Source organism: Gymnoscopelus braueri (genome assembly GCF_963280865.1).
Source record: "Gymnoscopelus braueri genome assembly, chromosome: 13".
Lineage (NCBI taxonomy): Eukaryota > Metazoa > Chordata > Actinopteri > Myctophiformes > Myctophidae > Gymnoscopelus > Gymnoscopelus braueri.
In genome coordinates this window covers 41369902-41385058 of record NC_137615.1, presented here as the reverse complement: position 1 = coordinate 41385058, position 15157 = coordinate 41369902, and the positions used below count along the sequence as shown (strand labels likewise).

The window sequence follows — 15157 nt, the reverse complement described above, 5'->3', positions numbered from 1 at the left end:
AAATCTAATTGTTTTCATTGCCTTTCTTCCCAGTGTTCAACGTCTTTTGCTCTGGAGATGAAGGCTGGATAAAAAATGGACCCTTGTTATGAGCATCCCAGACAGCACAAGTAAGTAGTCTGTTCTCTTCCCCATTATATGTGAAAATAGTGCTTGTGTTCACTGCTAATCCTTCTGTGGTGTGATTAATTTTATTCCAGGTGCAGCAAACGGGGGAAGAACTGACATGCATTTCAGGATGAGGGGTACCAAAGGAAGATGGAGAGCTGATTCCTGACACCTCCATGCAGCCAACAAGTCTACAGTATACTGACCTTTTGAAAAGGCTGAGTGAAAGACCGGATTCCACCTCAGCCAAGTAATGACGAATTGAACAGGAGGCTTTTACTTATGCATTCAGAACCTCCATGAGTTATCATTTCAGATCTTGGACTGAATGCATCTTCCTTTTTTTGTGTGACGACAAAGTGACGACAAAGTGAAGATAAAGTGACGACAAAGTGACGACAAAGTGACGACAAAGTGACGACAAAGTGACGACAAAGTGACGTTTGCGCAACCTTTTGATGATTGGGCCGATTGACAGCCAATGATATATTGCTTGCAAATGTTCCCATGCTCGCAGGCGTGTAACTGTAAGCGAGCCACAGCGCTCCTCAGCGCGGGCACAGGCGGCTTTCGCTGACCGTTGCTTGGAACAGACAGGACAGACACACAGGACCGCCGCAGCTTGTTTCTAAAAAAACTATTCATTGTAGCCCATAAATAGATCACATAGTTGTTCAGTATTGATTAATGTTGCATATACAGCCTCTTTGTTTTCGCTGTGTCCACTCCCCCGAATGACTCGCACTGCCGGTACCCCACCACGCAAAAAAGACAAAAGCAATGTAACTGTGTTCATTTGTCACATATGCTGAATGTGACTGTGAATGTACTGTACATTTGCTGACTGTCTCCTTTACTCACCACTCACCAGTCATGAAGTTTGTGTGTGCGTGTGTGTGCATCCACCAGGCTCTGTCTGCTCTGTTGGTGTAATAATGAGATTTGATGTTTTGTATACATCTATATTAAAAAAGTATTATTTAATAATTTACATTTGTATTGTTCTTGTTATGTATATATGTATATATTTGAAAACTTTTTTTTCCTCTGGGTTACTGGCATTGAGCTCCGTCTGTCCAATCACATTTATCTGAAAATAATGATTTTACTGTGTCACTTACTTATGACACTAAAGGTGAAGGAAGGTTTATGAATTTAAGAGTCATTAAGTGTCATTCAGTCATTTATGTCACTTTAAAAGCAAAGTTGAGTCTTTGTTATGACAACTTGTTAATTAAGCCTGCTATGTCATGTTTATAACAGGTGTCATGATGTCAGTAAAGTGTTCCCATCATAGCCAGTCAGGAATTAACCATCCTTTTGACATAATGTAGTAACTAGAAACAACCACCAGGTGTCCTCATTCATCCAGTCTATGAAGAGCAGAGGATTTCACATTTTTCTATCAATGTTTTTGTTTAAAGCTGGACTGAAACGTGGGATATAGCCAATCTACAAGCACACAACACATACATAGTATGTATAAAATAGGCCTAAAGTGGTTAATGTATGTTTTATAATATAAAGTGTGTAGCTCCATCATCAGCTAGTTGTACCAGGGAGGAATGCCAGCAGACAACTGCAGACAGCAGGCACAAGGCAACTCCCAGTCCCAGGGCCCCACCATTGAGGAGGTTGACTAAAATGAGTTTCAATGAATTCAAATGAGTCTGTGCTGTGCATTTTATGTAAACCATTGAACTCAGTTGTTGTCGTGTAGGGGTACAAAATGTACAAGAGGCACTGGTTCTGGTGCTGTGAAAAACCCTCCTTCATCATCTCCAGGGCCTGATATCAAGCAGATGATAAAAGGACAGCAAAAGCTTAACAGGAACCAATGCAGGGATCTCCATAAAAGGAGCGGTGGTCAAGAGTAAAGGTCTAGAGCAGTGGCATAGAACAGTTAGCCTGGAATCCAGACTGATTTTCTCCGTTCGGCGGATTTCATTTGAAAAAACAAAAACTAATGCTGAACGAGCGCCTCCGTCTGGATTCCAGGCTATAAGTGGTCCCCTCTCCCAAACCTTTTTTTACTCTAAGAGGACCAGTCAGAGACCACAGGTCACATTTTCTGACTGTGGACAAGCTATGAAGGTAGAATAAGCAGATTAGGATAATTATTTCTGGACTGATAAGTGAGTTAGGATTTAAGTAAATCTAATTTGACCTTTTTGAGGTATAAGGGGAAAAGGTGGCCATATCAGCCTCTCTATTGTATTGCACAATGTAATATGCTCCATTTTTATCCTTATCTTTTCCTTTATATTTTGAGCTTACTGTGTAAATATTTCTTAATACTGGCATTATTCAGTTAACATACCAACCAACCTCACAACCCCATAAATACAAGGAATTTGCAATCTGATTCTGAATCTATCTTAGCTGATGACATTTGATGTTGTAAACCGGGTGATGTTGACTGAATACATTTCAACTGTTTCATCACATTGGATCACCATAGTGAGCTATTGCCTCAATGATTAAAATAGTTATAACCTCTGAAAATAACAACATCAATCTTCTTACGGGTCCATTTGATTCCATTAGTACAATCTAGTACAAAAAGTTAAATTAACACTGAGGATTTTACGGTGTGTGCTATTACACATTTGACTTGACCTTTGGACATGTAATGCAGTTTTAAATACATTTCCGCAAATTAGACACATACCACAAAGAGCCATCAACTGTAGTGAATAGGTTCAATTTAATTCTTTATCCAGTGTATATACTGTAATAGGTTAACCGCATGATTATAATATATACTCTAGAAGGTTTTCCTCCAGCAGATGGTTCAGTCGAGAGATGAAGGCACATTTAATGTACTTAGGGACTCTTAAAGACCATGTCACAAAATCACAAAGAACCAGGGAGGGCGGGTGGGGCTTATGAGCAGGGAACATTAAGGGAGCTCCTAATAAAGATCTTCTCTCTCACTTGGAGGGGCTTAAGTGACAAATGAAAAAAAAAACACATTCAACTATGCAATAAAGTGACATCACGAGTTCAAACTAAAACAGAAGTGCTGGGCCAGGGAGTGAAAATGAACAGAAATAACCGCATGCATGTCGGGTACAGGAATGTCGGAGGTCATCGAACCGTGTGGTGGAATGGGGGCGAGGTGAGCAGTGTCGGGGCATCATTTAGTAGGCGTGGTTAGCCACATAGAGAGAGTCGCCACCTGCTGCGCCGTGGTCTCCGCTGGACACGTACTTGCCGAGGGCAGCCTGGTGGTTATTCTGTGGAGAAAGAAGAAGAAAGAAACAGATGAGGAAAAGACAGATAGAAAGGAAGGCAGATGTGTTAAGCCCAGTCCACACCAATGATTCGCAACACAACTCGTTGCAACTTGCAACCACTTGCAACAGAATCCCCAAACTGTGCTGACCTGCAACGCTTCAATTCAGACCGCTGCAACTGGTTGCAAGTTGCAAAGAGTTGAGTTGCGAACCTTTGGTGTGGACTAGGCTTTAAGAGAGATTATATACAAGAAATGAGGACAATTCGTTATTTGCCTTTGCAGAGACAAAAGTCTAGCTATTTGTCTTCGCAGAGACAGAAGTCACTAGCATCTTGCTTCCTCTTGTTATCTGGCTGTTGACACAGTGTATAATTTCACTTTTCTCATACGTTTTATCATACATTTTCTGTATAGTCTACACATTTCCTCATTACTACTATGTCTATCACTTGCTACAGAAAGACAGAGGTTAGTGTTGAATATGATACCTAGCTCTAGTAGAGTTGTGTGGTATATTCATGTTACAGACATAAATCAAATCTGGGCAGGTGAAGAGAGTGGTACATTCTCCTGTGTCCACCCGAACCTCGTTCCCTCACTCGCCGTGCTCCTTTCTTCTATCTTAAGGTTTGGGGGTCTGTTCATTTGAACCACTTTCAACCTGGCATCCCTATTTTAGGCATGCCATTCATTATAGGCAAAAATGTTTTTGACAAAGTATAAAATAGGTTTAAGTGGACCCTGGTCATTTACTGAACCTTTCACATTTGAAGACCAAAATAAAAAACTATTTATATGCTCATACCCAAAGACTTCATTACTCTGACACATCAGTGATTGTTCTTTGGAGTTGAATAAAGCAACTGAATGAAGAATCTACTGGCCTCCACGTTGACCCCTGGCACGGCGGGAATAACCTACTGACCATCTGACCTCGTTGTCCCTGCCTAATTCCTAACCCACTCGGTACTCACCAGTGCCCTCTTGATGTACTCCTCCTGGCATGCCTTTCCATTCTCCTTCCTGCCGCCCCAGGCCTTGAGTGCGGAGGCCTGCAACGCGCGGCCGTAGGAGAAGGTGAGGGCCCAGGGCCTGTGCAGGGGACACTGGTTGATGGCGCTGAGGTTGATGCTGGCTTCCTCCTCACTCTGACCTCCGGAGAGGAAGGTCACACCTGGGGGGAGGAGGGAGAATGGGAGAGGAGGTCAATGCTTGACCATTCATATGTCTGCATATGACTGTAATGTATGCATGAAGGTAAACAATGCTGTCTATCATCTAGGCCTGTCCCCGACTAAGGATTTGTTTAGTCGAATCTAATTGGCGACTAATAATTGCCACTGGCACCGACTAATGCATTTTTTTGTATATGGCCAAACTACATTTTATTTCAACGGGCCAAGTCTACACAGTTTGTTTTGTGTCTCCAGCAGAGTTTCTAGTGTCTCTATCTCTCTCTGGAAGAGGTTGCACATGAACTCTGCAGCCGCACTGAGGCGCTCCAACACAAACAATACCAATACAAAGACGAGGAATAAGAAGAATAAAGTGGAAGTTTGCGTGTGGTTGCAGGTGTAGACTTGGCCAAAAAACAATTAAAAACATTTTTGGCCCTTAAAAAAAAACATTTATTTTAAATTTATTTATTTTACTAGATTCGACTAAGAGACACGCAGTCGACTCGGACCCCCCGCGACTAACCAGTCGACTATTCGACTTAGTCGAGGTCAGGCCTACTATCATCACACACTGTATGCTAGATGACAGTGTTCAGTGTGTTGTACTGTGTGTCAGTGTTGTACTTTATCAATATCTATCTACATCCATCCAAGAGATTATGTTAGACCGGTAATTGTCTGTTTGGCTGGTTTTTGTCTTGTTTAGTTTTTTTATCAAAAACGGCAGAAAATATAATACTCTCCGGACATCCTGGCTGGTTATAAAAAAAACATGGGTGGAAAAAAGACATGGCAATTTATCATTATTATCTCTGCAAAACAGACACATTTCAAATAGTCTGTTCCTGCCAAAAGAATCGGTCTACGTCATCATCAATCACTTGTCAACAGTGCTGTGAACTAGTTTAATGAGCAAAGTTCAGCAAATATGAATGGATATAATACATACATAATACATATTGGTATATAATTAGAGTAGTGTCTTTTACTTGAGTAAAGTTTGCACGGCATTTCTGATATTTCTGACTCTCGTTCATTCTCCATCACAACCCTGAGCACTCGATTTTCTAAATTAAAACTAATTATTTAAAAACTATCTGAGGGACAGTGAAGAAGTTGGACATATGGCACATTGTGGATGACTTTGCAGAGTGCAGGCTCACCAAGTACCCATGGTGAGTAGGCCATTGGTTCTCAAAGTGGGGCCGGGGACCCCCAGGGGTCCTTGGAGGGTACCAGGGGGTCCCCAGCCAAATGACTTAATCTAGCATCACAATCATTTTAACCACTTTAACCATATTTTATACTTTGGCTATTCAAAAATAGTGAAAATGTGTGCACATCTTTGAATATATACTTTAAAGAAACATTTTATCTCGAATCTTTGCTTCTGGGGGTCGCTAGCACAAAGTATTTTTCAGATGGGGGTCCGCCACCAAATACATATCATTTTGGGGGTCCTTGCCATGAATGAGCTTGAGAATCACTGTCGTTATGCAAGGTCAAGCTCTAATGGGTTATTTAGCACTAATAGTTTATTTAGCAAGTTACACTGTACGTGTTCATGACATGCATTGAAATTGATATGGCCGTTTTTAGTACAAATGTACAGTAAACTGTACATGTCGGACATTCTGGCCGGCAGTTTAAAATTCTAGCGTGACCTCTGATCGATCGATCAATCAATCCATCGATCGATCCATTCATCCGTTCTTCCATCCATCCATCTTACCAGGCACTGCGGGGGGCACGGTGCGGCGCAGGGCAGTGACAGTCGCCATGGCGATCTCCTGGGAGCTGAACTTCTTGGAGCAGGAGTGTCCGGCCGTCACCATGTTGGGTTTGAGCAGCGTGCCCTCCAGGTACACATGGTGGTCCGACAGGGCCTTGTACACTGCTGCCAACACCTGGTACAGGGCGATGTGGGGTTGCAGGGGACATTTAGAAAGAGGCAAAAAGTCAATCATCAAATTAATGCATGGAGCGAGAGAGACATGCTCACACACAAAAAATATATAAAAAATCTATATTTTAAAGAATAGCTATTTTCGCTATTTTTCCATTTTACAATGACGTATAAAATAGGGCATTATAAAACAACAATTAATTTTTTTTCATGTTGATTCGTTAATTAAAAAAAGAATTATTCGATTAATGTGTTCATTCCTGACCAGATAATCAATTATTTCAGCCCTAAAAACAAAATAAACCAAGAGACAGACAGACACTCAACAAGTTGACGTGATCCTAATTCTTAAAAAACACCTCTAACTCAACGCTGAGCTGATGGATCGGGTAGCACTATACCCCCCCCCCCCCCCCCCAGCGGAACAGCTTCCCTCCCCTTGATGCACAATAGCTGCAGACCTTTCATGCATGTAAGCATGGTCCAGCTTCCCACACCATCACTCACCTTCTCAGTCACATACTGGCAACGCTTCAGGTCATGGTCGCCGTCGGGCAGGATCTCTGGCTCAACGATGGGAACGATGCCATGCTGGGGGGGGGGGGGGTGAAACAGAACATGGCAACCAGCGTCATGACAACAGACAATACCACTTTGCTTCTGGTGAGGGGGTGGTGGGGGCGTGCCTGGAGTACCAATTGATCCAGAATAGCGGTTGGCCTACTGAGCCAACAATGCTGTGGGTTACATAACCCCTGTTACATCACTACAGAACACTATTTATATAATGAGATTATATATATATATATATATATATATATATATATATATATATATATATAAATGTGTGTATACTATATGTGTATACTATATGTGTGTAGTCTTAGTTTTTGCTTTCAAGCTAAAGCAAAGAAAGCACACATACAGTATCCATGTATTTTTGTGTCACCATTGTGTGTCATTTTGTGTCACCATTTTGGCGTTGTGCATGTGTATCTTTGCAGTTCCTGTTACCAAAACGATTGGGAAAGCTACTTTCACAATGTTATCTATTACATATCACTTGCTTAGAATCATAATCAGTAATATGTGTGTCTGTGCAGTTCCTGTAGCATGATCATCATGGTTGGGAAAGCCACTATCACTATTGTAATCAATTCCATATCAGCTGCTTAGACTCGTAATCAGTAGTGCATATGTGTGTGTCTAACCATCTGGCAGATGCTGGCATAGCGTGCCAGGACGTTGGCATTCTCCAAGATAGCCAGCTGAGATGGGGTGTTTTGTGTGATCTTCAGTACACAGCGCCACTTGGCAAAGTCAGCGCCATCCTTCTTGTACTGGGCACAGCGCTCATACAGTCCATCCAGACCTGGAGGAGCGACAGAAAATCCAGAGAGAGAGAGAGAGAGTTAAGTGGTGAAGAGAGCACAGCAATAGAGTCAAAGAAGAGAAAGAATGTGGAAGTGGGTTTAAAACACGAAAGAGAGAGAATGAGATGAATGAAGCAAGAAGCAAAAGAGCGAGGGAGAAAACATGCAGAAGGAAATGCAAGGTTACAAAACAGCCATGATTTAACTTTGTCAAATATGGGAAGATATACAAAACACTCTAGAAGCACGACTGCAAAGATATATATTATTACAGCAATGCACTCCCAGTGTAAACAGTTTAATGGCACCAGTGGGACCATGAAAGGATATACATGATATGTATGAGAAGTTAAAATGGGAACACTAAATGACAGTACTAATATAAGTACTGTCATCGTTAAGCTATACGTTGGCCTATTAGCTAACAGTCACTTTGGGGTTTGAGATTTAACATTTTAATGTACGATTTAATTTGACAATTTCTACTCAACATGTGGGAAATGCTACATGTATTCAAAGAATGTGGGAATACATAACAAGTTACAGCTCTTTAATTTTTTCGAGATACTACTACAGCAAATACAGTTGGAACTTTTCCATGGGAATTAAAGGAAATATGGGTTATCAAAAAGCTAGGACCCAAATGAATCATATACACTCTATGTCAATCTTTTATATCCACATGTAACACATTTTATGTTTTGAATCTCACCTGTTCATATTTTAAATTAAGTGTGGATGGTCTTCGAGACACTATATAATTTACCTACAGTGATTATTCCCACGTACATGGAGAAAGCAATTTCTGTACGAAATGCAGAATATCATCATATGATGAGGTATATAGGGCTTAATTGGTTTAAACAACGTCCAGGCGTGTCCGTTTGTCTCACCCTGGGTGGTGGTCTCGCCGTTGGTACCGGCAAGGGGCACCACACCTTTGTCCACCTTGATGCCCACAACCTGGCCCCTCTGCTTGATGAGCTGGGGGAAGGTCATGCCATCATCAGTCTTCTGGTAGAGTGTCTCATGGAAGAAGATGACGCCACCGATGCAGGGCTTCACGCGGTCGTCAGCGGTGAAGAGAAGCTGGCGGTACAGCCTCCGGTTCTCCTCCGTATTCTCAGCATTGATGCCCTGGAAGCGCTTGGCCACACTGCCTGGATGTGACAAAGGGGAAAGGCATTGGGTTTTAAATGACATCGCAGGACACCGAATCCCTGATTATGTATGTGTATTTGTGATTCAGTCAGACACTGTGGTCAAAATAAAAACTATTAATTGCAATGATATTGCATTGTATTTGGCTGTGTGGCACTTCTCCTGTGCCCGGAACAATCTACAAAAGCATGACACAGATTCTGAGATCACAACCCCCCACCGATGCAGAGCCTAAAACACACAGTTATTGTATGAACACGATAATAAACATATGAACCCAGGGCTCCAGGTGACGTTTTTTACATTGGTTGCACTGTGCCTAACTTTTTCATTTAGGTGCACCTGCACCAGCATTTTATATTTTAACTTTTTCTTTTGTCAACTCCCATAAAAGTTCTTAATACATTATGTAAGTGCTTGTAAACAGTAATAAATGTAGATAGCAAAGTTTAAGCCTTCACTTCATTCTGACATTATTGGCTATTTTATTTTGGTGCCACACATGCGGACAACATCGCGTTTACTTACCAAATACGCTAAATCCATCTTGTATTGTATTAGTAAAAGCAATATGACAATGTAATTAACATTATTATGTTTGTTTAAAAACGGAGCCGTGTACCAAGATTCGCTGGGAAGCGACGTCATGGCTTCTGTAGGCAACTCGTTGTTGTGGTACTTACTGCATGTTGTGTTTATAGTGCAACACGCATTTATTACAGCAGCTTGTGGCTGCTATAGTTGTACACATCAAAGCGAGAGCACTGACAGTGGTTTGTTTACAAAGCATGAACATACCCAAACATTTAACCCTAGTGGCTGCTGTTCTAATCTTCAAGGTGTATCTGATTCAGTGTCCGTAAAATTAACCTGTTGCATTAATAATACATTAATAAGCTTGTCTATTAGCAGTGGATTGCGACCTATTGCGAAAGATGTAACTGCCAGCAGTCTATATTGGTTGCGTTTGCAACACACTTTTGGTGTGACAGTGTCAACACGGCGGTCGGTATTACTGGTTTGGTTCGCCCAATTAAAAGGTTTTGTCGCACTTGAGCCCTGGAACCCCTCATAGGACACAACCTAAAGATACACAGAAATTAAAAGAGCATGATACAGTACAATGTATATTAAATCAACTAAGAGAAAATAACATCAAAGAACAGGAAGACACTGTCAAATCAAATAATGCATTTGATTTGTCTGTGCCTTCCTGTTACTTGACTTGCTCTGTTTCTTCTCCATTCTCTCTTTTTCCCTATTCTAACTCTTCCTGTAACAGCAATGTTGAGAGCTTGCACAAAAAAAGAATTTCAGCCACTCTTTTACACCTGTAATCAAGTGATGTGACAATAAAGTTCATTCTGATTCTGATTAAATTGCATTACAGTGAAACCTAAATGCTCTTACAGGAGGCGGCTAGGGAGGTGGATGGAGTTTTAAAGTCTGCTTAAATAAACTGCATAAATTAACCATTAGGATTGTGGCCGTATGTGATTGGAGGTGTATAAGCATGGGACCAGCTTGACTTCCATGCCCACTTGAACTACGATGCTCCATAATCCATATTGTGGACTGGATTCGGATTTATGGCTGGACATTCCAAGATTTTGTGAGCTTGTTGGTCTGCTATTTTCTACGCAAGACATGCATTGGGCTGAAGTGTTTTGTGTTTTGAAGAGCCGGCTTGTTGTACCAACATGTTGAGGGCCAGTATGACCTGTGGGAAAGGCCAGGCACATCACTATGGTAACAGGAGGGCATAAATTCAGATGTCACTAAACTGTGTGTGTGTGTGTGTGTGTGTGTGTGTGTGTGTGTGTGTGTGTGTGTGTGTGTGTGTGTGTGTGTGTGTGTGTGTGTGTGTGTGTCCTTGCAGTTCCTGTAACATGACCATCATGGTTGGGAAAGCTACTTTCACAATGTAATCTATTACATAATACCAGCTCAGAATCATAATCTGCTGGATTACTCATATCCACTATGATAATTCCACAATTACATTGACTTTTACTGTCTGCATCTAATCCATAATCCAATTCAAAATAGCCAACGTGAACGTGATTACTATGGCTTGTTGTGTTTGACACACTGTAGTAATTGTCAAACAAAATCATTTTTTATGCTCAAGGTTCCTCATGCTCAGACAGAGCTGGGCAAGGCAGCTTTCTCTGTCATCGGCCCAACTTCCTGGAATGAGCTTCAAAAGACTTTAAAAATCAGCTACTTGCCATCATTTGGTCAGTTCAGAGCAATGGTCCACTTTTAGCCTTGAATGCACCAATTTTTAATTAAGTTGTTTTGTTTTAGGGACTTGTTTTAGATACTTACTGTTTAAGTTATTTTATTTTGTGATTGTACTCTGATTCACATTCCTTGTCAATCTGTAATGGATTTGGATTGTGTCTATAACTGTAACCTCAGCTACATTGAAAATGAGGGCTTGCCCCTCAACTGTGCTGGAGTTTAAATAAAGGTGATGATGATGATGATGATGATGATGATGATGATGATGATGAATTGTAGGTATTTTTAGGTACACAGATCAGTGTATACAATACAAACACTTTTCCCCCCAACTTTTAAAGGCCTTAAACATCCCCCACCACCATTATGGAATATAACACTGTCGTGAGAAAAGCCCATCCTACCTGTGGATTCATCAGCGGCCAGGATGCCCCTTCCATCGGCTACGATCTTCTTGGCAATGTCACTGAGCTCCTTCTTCTGCTCAGTGGACAGGAAAGGGTAGGCGTGAGTCATCTTGATTCTGGAGAGAGAGGAGAGAGAGAGAGAGAGAGAGAGAGAGAGAGAGAGAGAGAGAGAGAGAGATGGTTAATGGTGCTGGTACAGTCCTATTAAAGGCATTTTATTATTTTAACATGATAATCACATGCAAAATGCTGCTTCATGTACATCTTCAGCACTGATATTTGCATAAGGCACCGTTATGACACCATGAATATGACTGGAGTCTGGACTAGACAGTTAACTTCCTGCCTGTTGCATCATAGGCTCAAAACCAAGAGATCCTTCCATTTTATTTTAAAAGAATAATAATAATAATAATAATAATATAATAATAAGTCACTTTGGGGGGGGTCTATGATGGGATGGATCTCAGTACCAGTGTTAAGTGCGCATTTGCTGCAGGGTCGTGCATGAGTGAGTGATTGATTGATTGATTGATAAGGATAATAAGGATAATTCCTTTTAACAGGTCGTTCATGAAAGTCCTTGCGGTCTTGTTTCCAATGAGAACCTGTGAGCAATTGGGGTTAAGAGTCCTGCTCAGGGACAAATTTCATATCATCGGCACATATGCTGGGATAGCCTGGAATCGAACCTGGGGCAACCAGGGCCAGCTGGTTCCCTAGGCGGGCTCACTAACCACTCAGCTATGGCCGCCCCATGATTGATGTACTTTATTTAGTAAGACATGAGAACAACAGTACATGGAAGTACAAATTCACAATACAAGGTCTACTAGACTGGAAGTCTCATAAAGCACTAAGCTTGTTTAAAATGTGATCCCCACGCACACAAGCCATGTTTGGCATCATGGATGGAGAGTACAAAATGTCCTCGATCAGATGCGTGATTTATTTATTTAATTCACACGGCGTTTCATTCGTTTCATAAGGAGCGCGTTTTTGTTATTATTATTATTAACTATCACGTCGGCACTTCCGCGTTAGTTCTTTAGCATCTGAATGACCTTGCATTGCACTGGGAGCTGGGAGGTGCCGGATAGAGGTCGGCCCGTCATACATTGTTAAGCCTAGTTTATACTACCTAGTACGACGGTGTCGCTTCCCGAAAAGGAACAGATCTGACTACAATACACCAACGCGCACTGATCTTTTCCGTTTTGGTAAGCGACACACCCCTGTGCGCTTTACTCGAGTTTAGTTTTTTCATCACCCATTATTACTCAAACTTATTTATGTATGTAGCCCAATTCGTTTATCTTTGCGTAACTAAATGTAGATTATAGACTATATGAACCTAAATCTATAAATAATGGACCCCCAGCGTATTGTCATAATAACATACTCTATAAAAGTATAGTCCAAGTCGTTCTAAGCGCAGGCTATGATTGGTTTCGTAATTACGAGATGACAATAACATAAAAACTTACCAAATTCGTGCAATGGAACAAGCAGGCGATGAGAGAGAGGAGGAAGGGGATCTGTTGCGTTCTGGTTGCAAATGTCAGAGAATGAAGGGATCAGGATGGAGGCTGTAAATGATGTCAAACCATAGAGGGACAGCACTGTCGCTCCTCCAATCAGAACGGACCTTTCCACGCGATCGACGCGCCGCTTCCTCCAATCAGAGACGCTCATTCGGGTTCGTTCAACGGCGGTTGGGCAACCTGCTGGTAAAGGGGCGTGTCTGGCATGTCGTGACGCCGGCGAAAAGGGCGTTTTCCAGCCTAACGGGGTGGAAGCGGTGTGTGTGTGTGATGCTGCTGCTGTAGCATAGTGTACGTGACCACTCTCACATGCACCATGCGTGTTCCATACGTGCCTCTCTGATGATGCGGTACGAGGGACTGCAGCAGAACCGTGCGGTTCTGCACGCTCATCATCACTGATGTGGTCATGGCTCATTTTGCAATGTACAGGATGCTTATTATGTCAGTGGCTCTCAAACCTTTTTATTTAAATGAGGAACCCCAGTTTGATAGCATTTAAGCCACTGACCCCCATTTGATGGGATTTTGTTTTTTATCTCTGGGATGCCAATATACCCTCCAGAATCCGAACTCATCCGACACATTTGTCCACTCTCAGAGTTACAGACTCATAAATCCTCAATGACCCCTGGGGTCACTTTGAGAACCACTGGTTTATGTTATGTAAATTGTATTTTTTTATTATTATTTTTTCAGCATAATTGTTATAATTCTTTGGGACATTTTTGAATCTCTGAACCACTGCATGTATGTATTGCAGTTTAAAGGCCGGCAGCAGTAAATCTGCTGCAGGCCTACATGATTACATCATCATTATCTGACATCCTTCAATATAGCCTGTATCATATTCAGTTCAGGGGATATCTGTGCTTGAAACAGCAATGTTATCATGAATCATGATTCATAGTTTCATCCCCTCGTGGAGGATGTTATTTAACAAATTGTGCCATGTTTTACATTTTAATTGGACAGTCTGCCAAACTGGTTCACATTCAGCCCAATTCAATAGTGTGCTTTGTGCCAGACAAGGCATCCAGAGACTGTGACCTTCCCTAGTTGCATTCAGCCCACACGTCACGTAACACAGTAGCTCTGCATGCACCCATGGGGACGGATGATGCTTTTTTTCCCCCACTGAGGAAAGGAGAGAAGGGTATGAGGCAGGGATACAGATGAGAAGAAGGAAAGAAAATAGTCAGAGAGAGAGGGATGGATGGATGGATGGGTGGTAGACAGACAGGCCGGCCGGCCGACCGACCGACCGACCGACCGACCGACCGACCGACCGACCGACCGACCGACCGGCCGGCCGGCCGGCCGGCAGGCAGGCAGGCAGGCAGGCAGGCAGGCAGGCAGGCAGGCAGGCAGGCAGGCAGGCAGGCAGGCAGGCAGGCAGGCAGGCAGGCAGGCAGGCAGGCAGGCAGGCAGGCAGATAGATAGATAGATAGATAGATAGAATTTGGCATTTAGCTAATACGGAGCGACTTACAAGTGCAAATAGGTTGACATGGATGGATGAATGACAGCACATCTCTCTCTCTCTCTCTCTCTCTCTCTCTCTCTCTTTCTCTCTCTCTCTCACTCATACACACGCGCACGCGCGCGAGCACACACACACACACACACACACACACACACACACACACACACACACACACACACACACACACACACACACACACACACACACACACACACACACACACACACACACACACACACACATCCGTACAGTAAGGTGGGCAGCACTACCGCTTTGTAATTCAGTCTTGAGAAATCCCCACTTAACTTGCATTTCATCATAGATGACAGCTTCAAATGGTAGGAGTCTGCCTATGTGAAGTGGTCCACATTTTCTAGTCTCGTATTGTCAATGGATATGGTTGGGGGTAGGACGGGAGCACTTCCGTTGGGTTGTGGCTGAATCTTTTATATGCTGATAGCCAGACCAAGCTGCTTGTATGTATGCCTTGTGAAGCCATCCAAAAT

At 42.4% G+C, this 15157-nt stretch overlaps 1 protein-coding gene across 1 annotated transcript; it reads right to left on the bottom strand.

Annotated features, from left to right (window-relative positions):
• Positions 1-2796: 2796 nt before the first annotated feature.
• LOC308097962 (fructose-bisphosphate aldolase A-like) lies at positions 2797-13231 on the bottom strand. Its single transcript, XM_080446142.1, has 8 exons — positions 13109-13231; positions 11619-11737; positions 8700-8966; positions 7645-7805; positions 6941-7024; positions 6260-6434; positions 4324-4523; positions 2797-3347 (listed from the first exon to the last, which is right to left on the bottom strand). Exons 2-8 carry the CDS (start codon positions 11728-11730, stop codon positions 3252-3254), a joined length of 1095 nt encoding a protein of 364 aa, XP_080302268.1. The 5' UTR covers positions 11731-11737; positions 13109-13231; the 3' UTR covers positions 2797-3251.
• Between the last annotated feature and the right edge of the window lie 1926 nt (positions 13232-15157).